This window comes from Phascolarctos cinereus, unplaced genomic scaffold (genome assembly GCF_003287225.1).
Source record: "Phascolarctos cinereus isolate Bilbo 61053 unplaced genomic scaffold, phaCin_HiC Scaffold_2;HRSCAF=192, whole genome shotgun sequence".
Taxonomy (NCBI): Eukaryota; Metazoa; Chordata; class Mammalia; order Diprotodontia; family Phascolarctidae; genus Phascolarctos; species Phascolarctos cinereus.
This window is the reverse complement of record NW_027555625.1, coordinates 393919803-393940580: the sequence shown is the minus strand read 5'-3', so window position 1 is coordinate 393940580 and position 20778 is coordinate 393919803. Positions and strand designations below refer to the sequence as shown.

The window sequence follows — 20778 nt, the reverse complement described above, 5'->3', positions numbered from 1 at the left end:
ATGGGTAACACGTTTAAACACATTAAGGAGCAACATGGATGAGGGCATAAAGGGAAGATTGTAACCGGAAGTGAGCTGGCCAACCAGCTTTCTGATGGGAGGGATTGCTCCAAATTAACAGTATAAAGCTTTTCTCGCTTCTGTACTCAGTGCTCACTCCTCCCTGAAGGAGAGCGCAGCCAACTTCTGGCCAGAAACGTAAAAACTTCCTTAAGATTCTCCTGTAATAAATTTTGCTGCTTTGACATTTACCATTTCATACCAAAGCAGGAATTCACTATTTATCTCTAATCCCAGCAGCAAAGTCCCTTCTCTGTTTCCTCACTGGCAGAGTACTCCAGAGTGCACAACTTTCCAGTATACCTATTACACATCTATTCCTTCTTCATAAATCCCTTGTTCATTAAATGGTGTCTTAGCCCCCCCTCCTGGAGGTAGAGAAGCTAGTATTTATAAGCCTTAAGCATGCAAACTCTGAGCAAAGCTTAACTTTTGTCCTACTTACTAACTTCCATCAGCAAAACAAGATAACTTTATAGCTTTATCCTATTTTTCCTAGTTACTTTTAGCAGTTGTTTCAATTTTATGGAATCTTTTGTTCTGATTAACCAACTTCTATCAGCAAAACAAGAGGAGACCTACTGTATCCTGTTTTACTTAGTTACTTCTCTAGCTGTTAGCTCTGAATTTGTGAGAACGAACATTTTCGTTGTATCTCTCACAAAGAACTAGAAAGTAGATGCCCATCAATTTGGGGAATGGCTAACTAGTGAAAATAACAGAATATTGCTGTGCTGAAAGAATGAACATTATTAACACAGAGAAGCATTACTCATAACAAAATGAACCCAAACAAAAAACCTAAAGAACCAGCAAAGCAACGTATACAATGGCTTGTTGTTTTTCCAGTGCTGTTCAGCTCTTCCTGATCGCTATTTGGGGTTTTCTTGGCAAAGACACTGGAGTGGTTTGCCATTTCCTTCAGCCCATTTTACAGATGAGGAAACTGAAGCAAACAGAGTTAAGTGTCTTGCCCAGGGTCACACTGCTTACTACTATTTTGGGCTGAATTTGAACTCAGGAAGATGAGTCTTCCTGACTCCAGGGCCAGAGTTGTACCACTTCACTACCTAGCTGTCCATACAAGAACTACAATAACGTAAATAGGAACAATAACAAAGGAATCAAAACCAAGTGCTGTGAAATTATGACTCAATATAGCCCTGAAGAAAAGACACAAGATGCTCCTTTACAGAAGTGAGGGGCCCATGGGTGTGGGATACTGCAGACAACGTGAGATTTTTTTGACTCGTTGGTTTTGCCCAGCCCCCGAGGCTTGTGAACGCGCTATTGGCCTGCCACTCCATGTCACGTGCAAACCTAGAACCCCTATTGGCACTTAATGCATAATTGCCGGATAAAGCGAAGTTCTTTCCCATGCTGTCTGATGTAATTGACACATGAGCACTAGTGGCACTAAAAACACTCATGATTAAGTTATAGACGAGTTTCCTGGGAGAGTGGTGTTCTGGTATTAAGTAAATAAACTTCAACTTTCTGTCCGCGGGCTGTGGAAAAGGATGGGTGGGGGAGGGCAGAGGGAGACGGACTAGAGAAGACTGCACAGCCACTGCGCATGCCCGTATCGCCCGCTGCGGCGAGTGCAAACACGTCGCTGTCTCTTTAATATACGTCAGCCCCACTGGCTTGTGGGACGCCTGCGGAAGTTCCCGGATGTAAACAGGGATTCCAGCTGTAGAAGTGTGTCCGGGTCGGGGTCGGCGGGTCCTTCCTCTAGGTCTTCCCTTTGGCGGACGGAGGGCCGCTGCCGGGTGAGTGCTCCTGGGCTGCCGGGAGGAGGGTTCCTGGGGACAGCGGCCCCCAGAGCTCGGCCCGGGGCCTCCGGCTTCCGCGCCGGGGCTGGAGGGCCCCGGGGCAAGAAGGTAGATCTGGGCCCGAGCAGGGGAAAGAACTGGCCTGGAGGCGGGTGGAGGGCCCGGGGTGAGGGGACGAGAGTCCCAGCGTCGTGGGTGTGGAGCTGGGGGTGCAGGGGCATCAGAGCCTTCGCGGCTCCCTTAACTGAGGAGGAAACTTGATGACGCTAACCGGGGAAGGTTCGAGGAGAGATTTGAACTCAGGTCTTCTGACAGCTAAGCGGAGAGAGCACCAGGCCTGCAGTCAGGAAGACTCATCTTCCTGATTGAAATCCGGCCTCAGACCCTAGTAAGTTGTGTGACCCTGGACAAGTCACTTAACCCTGTTTGCCTCAGTTTCCTCATCTGTGAAATGAGCTGAAGGAAATGGCAAACCACTCCAGTGTCTCTGCCGAGAAAACCCCAAGTAGAGGTCGCGAAGAGTCGGACGTGGCCGAACAGCTTCTGACTCCAGAGCCAGTGCCTCTTACACTGGAACGTGCTGCAGGTTCCGACTCATAGAGCCCCAGATGGGGGGGAGGGGCGTGTCAGACAACTAGATTGAGCAGTGTGCAGAGGTGGGCCTGGAACCACTCCAGTAAACGTGTATAAAGTGCCTACTCTGTGCCGGGCACTATGCTAAGCTCAGGGTACAAAAAGGGGCAAAAGACAGCCCCTGCCTCCGAGGAGCCGATAATTTAATGGGGCTGACAGCATGCAGACGTGCATATGACGCACGCTATGTAAAGTACGGGATAAATAGAAAGTAACTAACAGAGGGAAGGCACTGGAACTAAGAGAGGTTGGGAAAATCTTCCTGTGGAAGCCACGGAAGACAGCCATAGTTAGGAAGACCCGAGTTCAAATTCAGCCTCAAACCCTGAATTAACTGTGGCAGATCATTTCACTTCTGTCTGCCTCAGTTTCCTCATCTGCAAAGTGGGGATTGTTGTGAGGATAAAATGAGAACATAGTTGTAAAGCACATTACAAACTTTACCATGCTGTTTAAATGCTAGCTGTTATTATCATCTTCATGGTTAACCTGTACCCAAGCAAGAATGTTGTCCACACCATCCCCCAGAAAATCATATAAAACTCTCAGATTGTTTATTATTGGCACGTCCTCAAGAGTGGCTTTAAAAAATGATTTAATGAAATGCCTCCATCAAATCTAAGTATTTTTCCTCCTCAAAGATACCAGGACCATGTCAGCTGCTGTTGCAGAAGCGATAAACACTGCCCCCCCAGGGGGTTCAAATGACATGGGTTTGGAAGAGCCAAAGAAAATGACAAGGGAAGACTGGAGAAAGAAGAAGGAGCTAGAAGAACAGAGAAAGCTGGGTAATGCCCCAGCTGAAGTAGATGAGGAAGGAAAGTAAGTGTTTTAAGTTTTCCTGAAAAAGAACATTTATACTAAACTCATATTAATTTCTGCGCTGTTGAACTTTCTAACTTTTATTTCATCACAGAGATATCAATCCTCATATTCCACAGTACATCTCCTCTGTGCCATGGTATATAGATCCATCAAAAAGACCCACACTAAAGCATCAGAGACCCCAACCTGAGAAACAAAAAGAATATAGTTCATCTGGAGAATGGTATAAGAGGGGTGTAAAAGAGGTATGTGAACTGTAGGTATCGGTTGGTAGAAAAATTTTAAATCATGAACATAATGCTCCCCAAAATTTTTAAGGAATAATAAAAAAAATAGAAATATGTTTTGAAGTTTAAAATTCATATATGTAATATTAGTTTATAGGCTTTCATTATTTAAAGTTGTATTGCCAAATTTTCCAGACTTTCCCTCATAGTAAATGCCCCAAATGTCAACCAGATTGTTTTCCTTTTGAGGATTTTTTTCTTATTTAGTCCAAATTAATAATTATTTCAACACTGTTTTACTTTATCATATCAGATCTTTCGGCGTTTTAGGGTACCATTGTCATGAGAAACATATTGAAGAGTATATTCTGAAAACAAATTATTTCTACTGTATACATCTGGATGGAACCAATCCTGTGTATTTTGTTTGCATTTTTAGAATGTTGTGACTACAAAGTACCGCAAAGGAGCATGTGAAAATTGTGGGGCTATGACGCACAAAAAAAAAGACTGCTTTGAGGTGAGCTTTGTATTGAAAGCCTTGGAGACTCTTGCCAGAGATCCTGTCTGTTTTGTGTTATGTTTTTGAGAAGTGATGGAAATGGATTTTTGTAACATTCTTTTTAGTGAACAGAAGTGTGTTTTGAGAAAATTTGTTCCGAATCATCAGAAAATTCCAAATGAAGGGAAAGCAGACATTAGTCAGGCAAAGTTACTAACAGTTATTCTCTCTAAGGTATTGTCATTCCAATCTATGTGAAAGAGAGATGAGGTGAAAGTTTTTTCTAGAATACAATTATTTAAGAAAAGATAAAATAATATGCCATTTTTCAGAGACCTAGACGTGTTGGTGCCAAATTCACAGGAACTAATATAGCACCAGATGAACATATACAACCTCAGCTTATGTTTGACTACGATGGTAAAAGGGATCGGTGGAATGGCTACAACTCAGAGGAGCATATGAAGATTGTGGAAGAATATGCCAAAGTTGACCTGGTAAGCAAAATTCTCTGATTTTTTGTAATCCCTAATGAGTGATTATACATTTTGTTTTCTGTTCCACATTCTGTATTACTAAAACAGAATGAACTCAGAGGATTTATGTCTAGGATGGCATGCAGCTGTGGTGTTTCATTTCTAAGTTAATAGTAGTAATAATGAATTTAACCAATTAGTAAATGACATTAAACTCAACCAGCAAGAATGTTTTATCTTTCATTTTTTAGGTGTTCATTTTAGTGCCTAAGTTGAGGAACTGATAGATAAGTTGGAGATTATTTATTACCTAAAATTATAGTTCATTTTATGTTTATAATCATAAATCATTTTAGGCTGGTAGATCATGTGGTCCAGTTCTCTGCCTTTATTGAAAATAATGAAAGTGGTAGTTATTTGTCTTATTAGGATTTTTTAAAAAATTTGTCAAAAGGTTGCATATTTTTGTTCGTGATTTAAAATATTTCTGTTCTATAGGCTAAACGTACACTGAAAGCTCAGAAGCTGCAGGAAGAATTAGCCTCAGGAAAGTTAATGGAACAAGTGGTAAGTAATTGAATATAATAGCTTCTGTTTATTTTTCAATGAAATGTATTTGCAAACGTTTCTCTAACATTGCTACAAGGTAAACTGCCCCCAGTATACTCCTCATACAAGAATTGTTTTTATGTGCGCAATAACAGCCACATTATGCAATGACTAAGATTGTTAAACTGAACCCTTCTCAGCATTACAAGGATCTAAGACATCTCCAGAGGCCTCGGGATGGAATATGCTGTCCACATCCAAAGAAAGAACTATGGAAGTCAAATCACTATCACTTATTTTTACCTTCTGTTGAGTTTTGTTTCATCTTTCTGATGGTTCCTCCTGTTGGTTTTAATTTTTACTTACAACTTCACTAATGTGAAAATATGTTTAATGGGTATTTAAATGTAAAACCTATATCAGATTGTGTGCCGTCTTGGGGAGGGTGGAGGGGAGGAAGGGGGAGAAAAATTCTCAACTCAAAAGCATATGGAAGTGATTATTGATAAATCAAAATAAATTAATAAAAAAAAGAATTGTTTTTAGTACATAAAATCATAGCCTTTCATGTGCAAGTACTCATTTTGCAAAGTGTTTGTAGCATCTGGAGAGCCAATTTTAGTTCTTACACCTTGGGAAAACAAGAAAAATATCCCATAGCTTTTATTATTCCTCCATTACATTTTTTATCAGTATGTATTTTAACAGTGACTTTAAAAAAAACTGACAATTAGCAACATAGATAGACATTTGCACTATTAAGCAAAATGTCAAAAAGGAAATCATACTCTTTGTTAGTTATAAAATAAACAGAATCTCCAACACCTTTGTAATTCAGAAGCCACTGAGGTAATTTTGAGTACTTAATGGAAAGAGGAAAAGGAAGCTAGGTGACCTCTCTTGGTTAGACATTAGTTTACCTTCCCATATACTTTTCATTTCCCCTATATAACCCAGAATACATACACACAAAATTTAAGAAAATTTCTGCTAGATCTCCAGTTACCTAGTTAATACTGGTTAATGCCTTAAAAAGAGCTTTAGATAATCTCAACAATATAGTCTTTGTTGAAATAACAACTTGTGAATATATTGTTTGTTACCATACTAAGGTAAGGTTTGCAGCCCTTTAAAAGTACTGTCCCAAGGTGCCAACTCCTTTCCATTAGGCATTTGGTAAATGATACAGCATGTTGAATAAATGCCATTTGAAGACTGTGGAGGTAGGAGAGATTGAACTCCTGATCTCAGCTCACAAAGCAGGAAAGGGAATGCATGAGGGCCAGCACTTTTTTTTAAAAAGTATTTTATTAAAAAATTAATATTGAATATTAGTACAACTAAACATGCTTGGTAACTTTTTCATTTAAACTGATTGATTTCAATGCATAAAGAATCATTTCAGAAAAAATTCTTTCTCCATTGTAGTCTATGTGCAATTCTTATAATTCTTTGTCCCTCCCTCCCCACTATTTCATAGAGATCTTCCCAATTTTCTTTATATACCTAGGTCTCAAGTAAAACATTGCATGATTATCACATCATTGTATCACAATCTATTTAACCATTATCTTGTTGTTCATTTAGTTTATGAGGTGGGGTTTTTGTTTTGTGGTCACCTAAAAAACAATGAAAATCTTTGAATAGTATTTTTGATGACTTTTCAGTGTATTTACCTCATCATTAACTCCTAAGCCTGGCAATAGCTCCAAGCAGGGAAAGGGGTATGTCAGCCTATGTGATGTCTCTGCCACGCTTGCTGGAAATTGCTTGCATTAAGCCTAGAAACTGTTACGTCTGACTTGGTTGCTTGAGGCTTCAATGTGCAATAACTATACCCACTGATCCAATCACCTCTTTGGACTTGATAGCAAATGTAGTTGATTATATGCACAGAGGGCAGTGAGGTGGCACAGTGGATGGAGTGCTGGGCCTGGGGTCAAGAAGACTCATTTCCGTGAGTTCAAAGCCAGCCACACACACTCACTAGCTGTGTGACCCTGGCCATGTCACTTAACCTTTTTTGCCTCCATTCCTCATCTGTAAAATGAGCTGGAGAAGGAAATGGCAAACTGCTCCAGTATCTTCGCCAGAAAATCTTCAGCTGGGCCCACAGAGTCAGATGTGACTGAAAGGACCGAGCAGCAACAACAGGCACTGAGTGGTGTTTATTTAAATGGTTGTTCTTCGCTGTGTCCAAAGCTCATCTCATGCCGATGCCTATCACAGCCGATGCTTGATTTCTCCTCCTGTGTCTTTCTCATGCTTGTCTTTCTATAAATCCTTCATAGGGAATTGATATCATTCTAAATAAGTCTACATAATAGACTTAAATGATTACGTGCAGGTAAACAATTTTGAATAGTATTGACTGTACTGATAATGTAATGCAGTTAAAATATATGTGGTGGTAGTTGTATTTAGAATTCTTATTGGCCTCAATATTTGACCAAGTAGATATTAATGTGATTAGATAATATTAATGATGTTAAATATCTTATAGTATGTGTTATCATATGTCCACATTCAGAAGTTACAAAATCCTTTTTTCTTTCTTAATGCAGAATTCCCCAAAACATCAGTGGGGAGAAGAAGAACCGAATTCTCAGACGGTAGGAAATTTTTGCCTCAGAAATAACTAGATCTACATTGAATTTTCATAGTTACTGTTGACTCAGGGAAGAAGGGGTGAATAGCCTATGCTGATTGTATGACATTCATACCTACAGTTTGAAAATTCCTAAGTAGGGTAATAACTGGGTTATATTTTCCTAAGAAAAATATTACCTTTTCATTTCCAGGAAGCCATTACTTTTAAAATTTAGCTTTATTGATTAACAGAACCACAGGTATCTGCTTCCCTGGCTATTGATTGGAATGTGAGGAAATAAAACAGTACCTCAACACCCTATAAATGGCAAGTATATCCTATCCAGGAGTCCTACTAGGACACCAAGACCCAGCCAGATCATGGGACTTCTTGCCATTTGTTTTGGTGCACTCCTTAAACAACATTACGCTCTATTTCACTCCCCTGCTTTCCACAAAACCTATCTTCTCTTCTATGGCTCCACTTACAATTCCTTCATATTAGGCCACTTCTTCTCACACTTCTTTCATCTTGCAATCAAGAAACCTGGCTTTCCCCAGAAGACATTACATCCCATGCCACTCTGTCCAGTATTAGGTGTACCATTTCTGAAGTCCCACCAAAACGTTCAACCCTGGGAGCAGGCATGGGAGGGGAGAGGGGGATCCATGCTGTCTAGCTGGTGTAGGGATTCATCTGGCTTCTTTTTGTACTTTTGAGATTCAGGCCTTCCCGATATATCAGCCAGTCCAATCCCTAATGGCTGTTCTCTACTGGTCCCCAGGTAATTTTCTGTCCTTTGTCAAGAAGTTAATTACCTGGTTTACTATATTCGTCTCTATCCGATCCCTGTTCTTGTACTGAGGGACTTTAATTTCTATGTTGCTGTTTCCTTAGGTACCCTCGCTTCCCAGTTCATCAACCTACTCAACTCCTATCATTTTGTAACTTCACTTCACCTTAGCCGTACACACAGAAAAGGTCATACCCTTGAACTCATTGTCATCCACAAGTATTCCACTTCCATCATTAGGAAATTCTTCTAGCTATAACCTCTTGTACTTTCATCTCTCTGTGTGTCTCACCCTTTCTAACCCTTGACTTTGTCCTCACCAGAACCTCTGCCTACTTTCACAGATCATAACTGTTGTCCTCGCTTCACTTTGTTCCTTTAAAAATTTTCTCTCTTTAGTCAATCAGTTCAACTTCACAGTGTCATCTCTTCTTGAATCTTTTGCCCCATTGTCCTGTTACCGTTCATCCCTTTCCATGCCTTAACCTGGACTACTCCTTGCCATCCACTTTTTCTGCCCCGATATGCCTGCTGCTACTGAATACTGCTAAAGGAAGTCACATGACTGTTCTGAGTGAATCCGTTGCAGATTTATGTTATCCATACACTAGATCCTTAAGCATACCAGTCCTTTTGCTCTTCTTTGATGAACTCTATCCCTGTCCCCACAGTGGCTATTTCAAACCTGTTCTCTCTACAACACTCCACCCCTGATTGCCTAATATTTCACTAAAAACATTGAAGCCATTTGTCACACACTTACTCTGCTGCCTATTTCCACACTTCAGATTATATCAAAATTGTCCCCATTCTGTTCTCTTTTTTTCTTATCTCAGAAGAGAGGATGATCTTTTTCCTTACCAATGCTAATCCTTCTGCTTGTGCCCTTAATCCCCTTCCTCATTTCTCCATTGCTCTTTGAATCGTCCCATCTAACTTCCTAATTTCTAATCTCCCCTGATCTGTTGGTTCCTTCTTTACTCCTTACAAACATGACCAAATCTCCCTATCCTTAAAATTCACTTGATCCTACCATCTATATTGTCCTATGTCTTTCCCTTCCATTTAATAGCAAGATTTTACTACCTGGATGACCTTAAGCAAATCACTTAACCCTCTTGGGCCCCAGTTTCCTCATCTGTACAATGGGAGGCTGGACTGTATGATCTGTGATGTTCCTTCCAGCTCTAAATCTGTGATCCTGAGCCATCTGCAGTCTTCTTTCTTATCTTCCACTTACTTCTCAACCCTTTGCAGTCTTGCTTCGGTCTGTCACTCAGCTGCTGTCTCCAAGGTCTTTTGTCTCTTCGTCTCTTTACTGTTAAATTTAATGGCCTTTTTCCCTCAGTTCTCAACCTTCATGACCATTTGACACTATTGACCGCCCTTTCCTTCTGGGTGCTCTTTTCTCCTTTGGTCTTTGTGATGCTGCTCTGTCATACTTAAATTCCTTCCTGTCTGACTATTCAGCCTCCTTTAAAGGGTCATCATCCGTGTCTTCCCCTCTCTGTGTGGGTGGGTGCACTCCCCCAGGGTTCCTGGGCCCTCTCCTTTTTCTGCACCCTTTATCTTGGTTACCTCATTGGTTAATCCAGTGGATTAACTTATCTCTCTTTGCACATGACTCTCTAATCTACATTTAAGATATCCATTTTTCTCCTAAGTCCATTTGCATTTCTAACTGATTATCTCCACTTGGATGTTCTACACATATCTGGAACCCAGGGGATGTCCCATAGAATCTCGTAACTGACATGGCCAAAACAGAACTTGTAAAACAAATCTCACTTCTTTTCCCAACTTTTCTGTTTCTGTTGAAGGCACCACTCATGATCTCAAACTCAGATTCATCCTTGACTCTTCATCACTCATCCAGTCAGTTACTAAGTTCTGGCACTCTTAACTCCACAACATCTCTCATCTGTCCCTTGCTCTCCACTCATCTACCACCACACCAGGCCCACATCGGCTCTACTATTGAGATAGTCTCCTAATTGTTTTTTCTGCCTCAAATCTCTTCCCTCTCCAGATACCATCCACACAGCTGCCAAATGATGTTCCTAAAGCACAGTGACAAGATCATTCTCCTTCTTAAAAAGTTCCAGGGGCCTCCTATTGCCTCTAGGACCAAATAGAAACTCATCTCTTTGGCATTCGAAGCCCTTCCTGATCTGGGTCCAGCCTACCTTTTCAGAACTATTACCCATTACTTCCTTTCACATATTCTTTCTCTTCAGACATTCTGTTTTGCAGCCAAACTAGCCAGCTTGCTGATCCTTTTTTTACAATGTTCTATATGCCATATTTGTGCCTTTATCTCCCATGTCTGAAATGTATTCCTTTTTCATCTCTGCCTTTTAGAACCCCTAGCATCCTTCAAAGCTCAGGTCAAGTAGTACCTTCTACATGAGGCTTTTTCTGATTCCCCCATTTTCTAGGTTACCCTCATTATGACATTGTATTTACTTTGTATATGCTTTTAAAAATATATTTAAGAGAGGCAGTGTGGTATAGTGGATAGCGAAATGATCTTGGAGCCAGGAAGACCAGGGTTCTAGTCTTGCTTCTTTTTTTTTTTTAAGGCAATTGGGGTTAAGTGACTTGCCCAGGGTCACACAGCTAGTAAGTGTCAAGTGTTTGGTCTGAGGCCGGATTTGAACTCAGGTACTTCAGGGCCGGTGCCCTATCCTCTGCGCCACCTAGCTGCCCCCTCTAGTCTTGCTTCTTACACATACCAACTTTATATATGACCCTGGGCAAGTCACTTAACCTCTTAGTGCTCTAGGCCAGTATTCAACAAAGGCTTCAAGTAGAAGGTGGTACTTGACTTGAGCTTTGAAAGATGCTAGGTGTTCTAAAAGGCAGAGATACAGAAGGAGTACAGCTAAGAATGGCTTTTCCATTTTAAAATAAAGTTTTATTGCATCTAAAAATGTAAAAATTATTCTTAGACAAAAACAGGTCGCTAGCCCATGAGCTGTAGTTTGCCAACACCTGCTAAACAAAATTTTAAGTCTGTAAGTTACAGAAAAGTTCCTGATCTGCACTGATGGGAAGGAGTTTCCCCATCTGGAAGTTACTTCTACCAATGAAATCCTTGTGTTTTGTATTAATTTATACTTATACCTCTTGTTTCTCCCATTAAAAGGTGAAGTCTTTGATGGCAGGTATTATCTCACTTTTATCTTTGTATTTACCATGTCTGCTAAAAGTAGACACTATATAATTTTTTTGATTAATTGTTACTAATTTGGTATTGTTAAAATGAACCCACTTAAACCTAAAATAAAACCCTACGCCTCTTTCTTAATCGTTTTCTAACTCTGTTCTATTTTAGGAAAGAGACCACAACAGTGAAGATGAGGATGAAGATAAGTATGCAGATGATATTGATATGCCTGGACAAAATTTTGACTCTAAAAGACGAATTACAGTTCGGAATCTCAGGATTCGAGAAGACATTGCTAAAGTAAGCTCCAAGTTGTCTTAAGTTGTAATCTATTAAAAATGAAGATGCCAGCATTCATTTTGATATACTTGTAATGGGATTTTTTTTCTATTGGGGTAAGAACATTTCCAAGGCAAGGCTTTTGAGAGCCTAGAACAGTAACCACATTGAGGTCTATATCTCCCCAGTGGTGCACCTCTTGTACTCTGATTTTCTCAGCTGTACACCACTTCATTGAAAAGTTCTTACTCTGTAAGTAAAAGTTAATACTCCATGTGTTTTCTCTTTTTTTAGTACTTGCGAAATTTAGATCCCAATTCTGCCTACTATGATCCAAAAACCAGAGCAATGCGAGAGAATCCTTATGCCAACGCAGGAAAGAGTCCTGATGAGTAAGTAGGTCTAAGGTTTGTTTTGTGTGTACATTGCAGGGTGAGAAGGTATTTCAAATTGAAGGTGAGATGAGTCAACAACTCTTAATAGAAATTAATATAATGTTGTGACAAAGTCAGGAAAGAAACAGTCTACCTTTCTGAGAAGTCAGCCTCATAAAATAATCTGTTTTTTGTTCTTTTAGAGTTAGTTATGCAGGAGACAATTTTGTTCGATACACTGGAGATACAATTTCAATGGCACAAACACAGTGTAAGTATTTTCATCAAATTAGACCTTGATGATATAAGGTTTTTTCTATAAGAAAAGACTTGCTTTCTGATAGACCAACTAGTGAAAATATTGGCCAAAAGAAATTTTAAGCTTTGCTTTTGAAGCCCAAGTCAAATGATCCCTGGCCAAAAGTATACCAATACCACTATAATGCATGTAAATATTCAAAATAGAGTAGTATTCCCCTTTCCCAACTGTATTGTAAGCCTTTTTAGGACAGGACCAAGGTCCTATTCATCTTTCTAGTTTCTTTGACACCTGGCTATGCCTGTACATGACAGATGCTCAATTCGTGTTTTCTGAATGCAATATTTAGCTAATAACTAACTTTTTCTTTTTCAATGTCTTCATTCATTTTAGTGTTTGCCTGGGAGGCTTATGACAAAGGGTCTGAAGTGCATCTCCAAGCAGATCCAACAAAACTGGAGTTGCTGTATAAATCATTTAAAGTCAAGAAAGAAGATTTCAAAGAACAACAGAAAGAAAGCATCCTAGAGAAGGTAATTTTGGCCAGAACTGAAGTTGAATAACAACACTGCCAAAAGAAAAATTCCTTTTAATATATATTGCTTCACATTAGCTAAATTCTAAAAACTTTTATTAATATAAACTTAGCTTTTGTGTTTACCATTTTGTCTGTTTTTACCCATTGTAATCTTTTATTCCACTCTAGAATATCTTTAATTTAGTAGTTAAAAATTCAGTACGATTACCTGTCTCTTTCTTTTATCTATTGCTCTTTTTCTCCCAAGAAGAATTCAATTAAGTTTTTTTAGACTTCACATTTCACATTTATACAGATGACTTAAATATGTGTTTGAGTAAATGCTTTCCGCATGCTTTACCAGGCATAATTTCTTTTTAGTATGGAGGTCAAGAACACCTGGATGCTCCCCCTTCTGAGTTACTCTTGGCTCAAACAGAGGACTACGTGGAATATTCAAGACATGGGACGGTCATCAAAGGACAAGAGCGTGCTATTGCCTGCTCTAAGTATGAGGAGGATGTCAAGATCAACAATCATACAGTAAGCTCAGAAGATCACAACTGCTCTGTGCTGTTGCTTTCTGTTGTTTTCACATTTGCCTAGTTTAGCTAATGTGTCTATGAGGCTAAGGTAGCAGTGATCTCTTTAAGAAACTCATTAACCCTTATTAGAGACTGGCACATTGAAACTATCCTCCCCAGCATATTAATTGTCATACCACTCTTGGATCCTTGCTTCTCTTCCCAGTTTGCCAGCCCTAAGATTCCAATCACACTGTCACTTTACTAACATCTTTGCAAGCTGTGGACGTAAGGGAAGGCTTGATGTAGAAGACTGCACTTGAGCCAAAGGAAGTAAGAGTGTAGATAAGATGGAAGGATATTCCAGGCATGGGGGATGGCCAGTGCAAAGATGCAAAGACAGGAGATGGATTGTTATGTGTTAAGAACAGCAAGTTGGCCGGTTTGCCTGGGCTGTAGAGTGCGGGAAGAAGAAAAATGTACAATAAGGTTGGAGCCATGTTGTGAAAGACTCTACAAACTAAACAGGAGCCTATATTTGATCCTGGGGGCAATAGGAAGCCGTTGTAATTGAGTGAGTTATGGTAGTCGTGTAGTCAGACTCGTGCTTTAGTGAAAGCATACTTTGACAGCTGGGAGGATGCTTGATTGTAGAGGAGGGAGAACAATTAAGAGATTCTTGTGATACTCTCAGCAAAAAGGGCTTAGGGCACTGAAGTAGTTCATAGAGGAAAGGGTACAGGGGCAAGAGATACTATGGAGGTAGGAATTAAAATGTTTGGCTACTGAATAAGGACTTGAGGATAATTTTGGAGTTTAGAACCCAGGAGATTTGCAGCATGGGAGTCCAGGGAGTCTGGAAGAGGTGTGGGTTTAGAGAGAAAGGTAATGAGTTCCGCTTTGGACCTGTCGCGTTTAAGGTGCTTACAGACATGCAGTTTGAAATAACCAGTAAGGAGAGAGTTAGAGACGTACAGTTGGATGCAGGGGAGAGGCTAGGGCTACGTACGTAAGATCAGGGAGCCAACTGTAAAGAGATGATAATTAAACCCAAGGGGAGCTGATGTGGTCATCTCATAAGAATGTAAAGAGAGAATCGAAGAGGACCCAGCACAGAGCCTGGGGGTACATCCAACTGTGGGGCATGATATGGATGATGATGTCCCAAAGGACACAGGAGGAGCAGTCAGACACGTAGGAAAACCAAGAGAGGCAGTGTCCCAGAAACCAAAAGAGGAGAGAGCATTGAGGCAGAGAGAATGATGCAGCGTCATGCTTCAGAGTGGCTAAGAGAGATGAGCGTTGGGAAAAGGCCATCAGCTTCTATGGTTAGAGAACACTCATAACTTGGGAAAGGGCAGTTTCCGTTGAGTGATGAGGTCAGAAGCCAAGTGGCAAAGGGTTGAGAAGAGATTGAGAGCAAGTGGAAGCAGCTGATGCTGACGACTTTTTCTAGTTCATCTGTCAAAGGGAGGAGAGGTACAGGATGATAGCTCAGAGCGATAGATGACCAGGTTGAGTAAGCAAATAAGGAGCTAGTATATAGGGAGAGAGAGTTAGAAAGATAAGAGGTGATTATGGGAGCAATATGTAGAAGACAGGAGGAAGGATCGAAGGAGTTTATATAGAAGAGTTAGCTTTGTGGAAGAGAAAGATCACCTCTTCATCAGAAACTAGAGTAAAAGAGGAAAGAGAAAAGAATGATTATCAAGAGGATTTGAGATGTAGAAAAGGTGCGAGGAAGGAGCTCATGGAGCATAGTCTCTTTTCTAGGGTGTGAAGTATGATCTTGACCTAGGGAGAAGGGGAGAGTGTGAGTGACCTGTGACTTGAGGGGTTCTGAAACAGCCTTTTGTGGGGAATGGGATAGAGAATCCGTTAGAGAGGAGTGAAAGGATTGTCTTATTACGGTGAAGGCTCAGTCGAGATTAGGTAACCTAAGTTTGTAAAATCAAGATTCATAAAAGAGGTAGCCATGTGTCATATTGGAGAGAGCTCTGGACCTGGAGTCAGGAAGACCTGAGTTCAAATCCTGCAGTGCATGCTGCCTAACTGTGTGACCAAGCCTGGGTGAGTTTTCTCATCTGTGAAGTGGGGATAATAATAGCACCTACCTCACGAGGTTGTTGTGACGATCCAGGAAGATAACACACGTAAAGCACTTTGCAAACCTTAAAATGCTATATAAGTGTTACACTAATTTTATTTCTGATGAGTCTCCCCATGCAATTCCTTCCACTTTCAGATATCTCTGATCATTAGGAAGTTTTTTACTTAGATCAAGCCACAGCGTGTGGCCTGCTTCTTCCCTATGCTCCTAGCTCTCTCTTTTGGAAAGGAGCCAAGCAAATCCAACCCTTCTTTTATATGATGAGCTTTCTAATATTGGGACCCAGCTGTCATAGCCCCTCTGCCTCTTCTTTTCTCCAAAGTAAACATCTTCAGTTTCCTTATCTAATCCTTATACCTCATGGTCTGCAGTCATCTTCTCATATGGATTATCCTCCTTTTGTCAATTCCCTTTCTAAAAAACGGGGAGCCAGGGAAGGTCTTTGAGTAGAAGAGTGATGTGATCAAAGGGATGCATTAGGAAGGCTATTTGGCAGCAATGTGAAGGATGGACTAGAAAGGGGAGGTTCAAGAAGCAAGAAGACCAGTTAGAAATCTGTTCTAATAATCTGGAGATAGATGGGGGCCTGAAAAAGGGTGGTTGGAATGGGAACTTACAGGAAGTTTAGGGAACATAGTAGGCATGTTCAGGGATTAGAAGGGCTATCACATAGATGACATATTAGATTTATTTGCTTGGCTCCAGAGGGTAGAGCTACAAGCAATGCAGGGAAGTTGCAGAGAAGCAGATTTTGCATTGATATAAGGAAAAACTTCCTAATGATGAGCACTGTCAAAAAGTGAAATGAAATATCTGAGTGGGATTCCTCTTCACTGGACATATTTAAGTAAAGGCTGGGTGACCACTTGGCAGAGTAGAGTTTTCCTTTTCAGATATGGGTTGGGCTAGTAGATGTGACCTCTGGGAGTCTGCGATTCCATGGGAGTCATCTGCATAGAGGTAATGGAAACCATGGAATTGGTGAAGTCATCTAGAGAGCAGAAACGAGGGCTAACAATAGAACCTTGAGGGACACCCAAGGAGGAAGTAGAAAGATGGGGAGTCAGCAATGGGTATAGTAGGTCAGCACAAAAGAAAAGAGAAAAACACATAAGAATTTACTGTCACCAAAGGTTAGGGAAGAAAGGGCATAGAGAAGGAGAAGGTGGTCCAGTAATAGCTGATTAATGTCCAGTAATGCTATAGAAGGGTCAAGGAGGATGAGAACCAGAACAAAAATCATTGGATTTAGAGATGATTATGTCATCAATGACATTGGGAAGATCCATTGCAGTAAAGGAATGGGGTTGATAAATTGCAAGACTTCCTTTTTTCAAAGCATTTTCACATCTGTTGTTGCCTTTTATCTTCCCAGCCCTGTGAAGTATGTAGGCCAAGCATTATTAATATCCCCATTTGATAGATGAAGAAACTAAGGTTCACAGAAGTTAGAATGAACATTTCATAAGTATTTGAGAATATTTTCAAAATTGGTGCTATTTCAGATATTCAGTAAAATCTTGATTATGTTATTAATTTTCTTGTTGGTATGGAAAGTGTGGTAAGCAGACGTTAACTTTAGTCTAGCCCAAGTTAACGAAGTTTTATTAGATGGTCTTTGAACATGTAACAAAAACATCATACTTACAAAGAGAAACAGTAAAATCTGTACAGAAGAGTTCTACCCTCATCTGCCTCCTTCCTCTCTCTTGACTGAACTGTTCTGGAGGCTTCATATACACTCTTGAATTTAAAGTAGCATATGTTCTGTTTTTCAATAATGTCTTTCTCATCTACAGCATATCTGGGGTTCCTATTGGAAAGAAGGTAGATGGGGGTACAAGTGTTGTCACTCCTTTGTCAAGTTTTCCTACTGTACTGGAGAAGCTGGGAAGGAAATTGCTGTGAGTATCCCTTTTTCTAGAAATGCTACAGATTGATTACTGTTAAACAGTGGAGTCACTCATTCTTCTTACTGCCTGTCTTTACATTTTCTAGAATTCTTTTCAGAAAATTCTACTTTTTGATCTTAAAAAAGATGCAGGTTGGTATTAGTGGATAGAGAGCCGAGTCTGAAGCAGAGAATATGGGTTCAGGTCCTCCCTCTGAAACATCCTTACTGTATTACCGTAGGCAAGTCATTTAACCTCTCAGTGCCCACAGGCAACTCTCTTAGGACTGTTAAGTTATAGAGACAATGCCAAACTGGATTGGTAGAAGGCATTTCTTCATCTAGTAGCTCTCTATACTACTGAAATCAGGTCCAGTCCCCATCCCTATCCGGATCTGAGAAACAGTTATATAATTACTTAAGATTATAATGGCATGATTAATATTTTACCATTACAAAACATATTCCCATGAGTGTTAACATCCATACTTTACAGCTGTGAAGCTCAGGATATTTGTGACTTTGCCAAGGTTATATATGCAAAAGGCAGCGTCCGTCCCAACACGGGGGTCAAGCTCAAATAGAAAGATCTGGATCCCTGTGGGTAGTATATAGACTTAGAAAACCACAAACTAACATTTTCTGTGGTTTTTTTTATTTTGTTAAAAATTTCCCAATTACATCTAAATTTAGTTCTGGCCATACTCAGGAGGCATTTGCAGGCATGGGTTTGACACCTCTGCTCTAACATGTGTCCTCCCAGGCTGTTCCACCTTAGCATAGCTTTAAGTCAAACATCAAAAACACTCTGTCCTTAGGTGGACTTAGGTGAAGTGGTGATTTGGGTAGTACCTTTTCTTGTGATGTTTGTTCATTATGATATACCAGTTGAATTTAGTTTGTTTCCCTTTTTAATTCAACAGAAGGCAGATGAATATATTCCTGATGATGCTGTGGGAGAAGAGCAGACAAGCAGACCAAAAGCTCTAATGGAGGTAGGCCATGGCCCTGTTCATTTTACAGGTTACCAGTATTCTTTACAATCTATAAATAAATGGTAGAAGTGAACATTTGACACTCATGAGCATGTTAATAAGAGTTCACATTTATATATAATACTTTATAATTTACACAGCACTTTCCTTAACAACAGATGTGCAGTAATTCATACAGGTATTAATACTCTTTTATCGATCAAGAAATTGGGACTCATAAAAGGCGAAGGAACCTGCCCAGTTAGGTTCAAACCAAGGTCACTTGACTTCATCACGTACTACTTTCAGTGTAGTATTAATCCTACATCTTAATCCTTCCTCGAAGCTTCACCAAGAGAAACAGAAAGAGGAGAAGAAGAAGAAAAAGAAGAAGAAACACAGGAAGAGTAGTTCTGACAGCGAGGGTGAAGAAAAGAAGAAACATGAAAAACTGAAAAAGGTATGTAATGACCTTGACTTAACTACCCTTGAAGCATTTCCTAAACTTCACTTCTAAGACTTTTTGTAAAGGCCTCACCTCAGAAATTTTAGAATATTTGCTAAATGAAATTTGTCCGTTGTCTCTAAGCTGTCTACAAAAGTCTAACTCATTGACCTTAAAGTGTGGGATTTAAATCTCTACCTGAAGCCAAGCCTAGGAAAACAGATCAGAAAAACAAATTCTGCTCGGTCTTTGTCATTTAGTAAAAATGCATTAAAATTTACTAAAATAGCTGAAACAAAAGGAAAAATTCATAATGAGAGTTGTCTTTGACAAACTAAAAATGTGTTGCAAGCTGAATAATAATTGGTTCCAATTAGAGTTTGAAGAACTTCTTCAGATCTGCTAGCTGAGTGGTTTCTGATATCACAGTTCCCAGTGCTGCGTCCATTCTGCCCTGCCACTGTTGGGCAAGTAGAGTCATGCTGAAAATGCCAATATTCGTTTCTTCTCTATTTTTCCATTTAGGCACTAAATGCCGAGGAGGCCCGCCTCCTCCACGTCAAGGAGATCATGCAGCTAGATGAGAGGAAGAGGCCCTACAATAGCATGTATGAAGCCCGAGAGCCTACAGAAGAGGAAATGGAGGCCTACAGGATGAAGCGCCAGAGGCCGGATGACCCCATGGCTTCCTTCCTTGGACAGCAGTGACATGACTTTGAAGGAGACCCAGGACACCCCGCTTGTATATATTCTTTTTCATCTCTTGGTTAACAAAGATGGAAAAATCCTCATTTGTTTTTCTTACTGTCTTTTAAATAAATTTCTGGAACTCTTTCATCAATTCATTGCTCTCTGCTTTAGGGGGAAAAGCCAGCAAGCAGTATATCATGGAGATGCTTGCTAGAACTTTTAAGTCATTCACTACAAGCTGCTTTCAACAATTGATTTCGAGAAATCAGCATCATGTGATTTTTTGGGAAGTTTAATATTTATTTTAAAGGCTTAATAATTATGATATTTGATGTTATTTTCATTTCAGTTCTGAATTCTTTCTCTCCTACTTCCCCTTGCTCCCCTCATTGATAAGGCAAGAAAAACCTTGTTGCAGATAAGTATATCAAGCAAAATAAATTCCTGCATTAGCCATGTCGAGAAAGAAAGCAAGAAAAAGTGTTTCTGTCTACAGTCTTTGAGTTCATTGGCTGTCTATCTTAAGGTGGATGGCACGTTTCATCATGAGTCTTTTGGGGTTGTGATTGGTCATTGTGTGGAGTAGCATCAGATTTAGAACTGAAAGAAACCCTTGAGATCATCTAGTTCAATCCCCTACGCCTTTTACAGAGAAGGAAATTGAAGCTCAGAGAGGTTCAGTGATTTGCCCATGGTCACAGCTAGTAAGTTGCAGAGCTAAAGCTCAGACTTTGGTCTTTTAAGTTCCAAATCCAGTATTTTTCCCACCATACTCCTTCCTTTGCTGGGCCCAAGTATCCTTTCCCGGGCCCTAAGCTTAGACCTTTGAAAAATTAATTTTGTAGATGGCTTTTTGGTTTCACCACATAGCATTTCCAGATAGAGTCTCTTTCTACTCTAGCATTGAACCCTACCCTATTATAAAAAAAAAAAGTTAAGCCAAAACAACAATACATTAATCACATATAAATGAATGAAAATTTCTGTCCTCATTGTCTCCCACTTCTCTGCTGAGAGAAAAGAAGTATGTTTCATTATCAGTTCTTTGGGGCCAGGATTTTTTCATTGAAGTTACTTAGAATTCAGCTTTTTTTTTTTTTTAAGAATTTACATTAT

At 39.9% G+C, this 20778-nt stretch overlaps 1 protein-coding gene across 2 annotated transcripts; it reads left to right on the top strand.

Moving 5' to 3' along the window:
• The first annotated feature begins 1712 nt into the window (after positions 1-1712).
• On the top strand, positions 1713-19813 carry SLU7 (spliceosome associated SLU7). 2 transcript variants are annotated; one of them, XM_020992358.2, is made up of 16 exons: positions 1713-1832; positions 3110-3290; positions 3385-3538; positions 3960-4040; positions 4355-4519; positions 4997-5065; positions 7612-7659; positions 11768-11899; positions 12173-12270; positions 12456-12523; positions 12905-13044; positions 13410-13571; positions 17462-17566; positions 18477-18548; positions 18874-18987; positions 19498-19813. In XM_020992358.2, exons 2-16 carry the CDS (start codon positions 3121-3123, stop codon positions 19678-19680), a joined length of 1761 nt encoding a protein of 586 aa, XP_020848017.1. In that variant the 5' UTR covers positions 1713-1832; positions 3110-3120; the 3' UTR covers positions 19681-19813. The 2 variants fall into 2 exon arrangements, with proteins under 2 accessions (XP_020848017.1, XP_020848018.1); XM_020992359.2 differs by lacking the exon at positions 1713-1832 and adding an exon at positions 1842-1943.
• Positions 19814-20778: the final 965 nt, after the last annotated feature.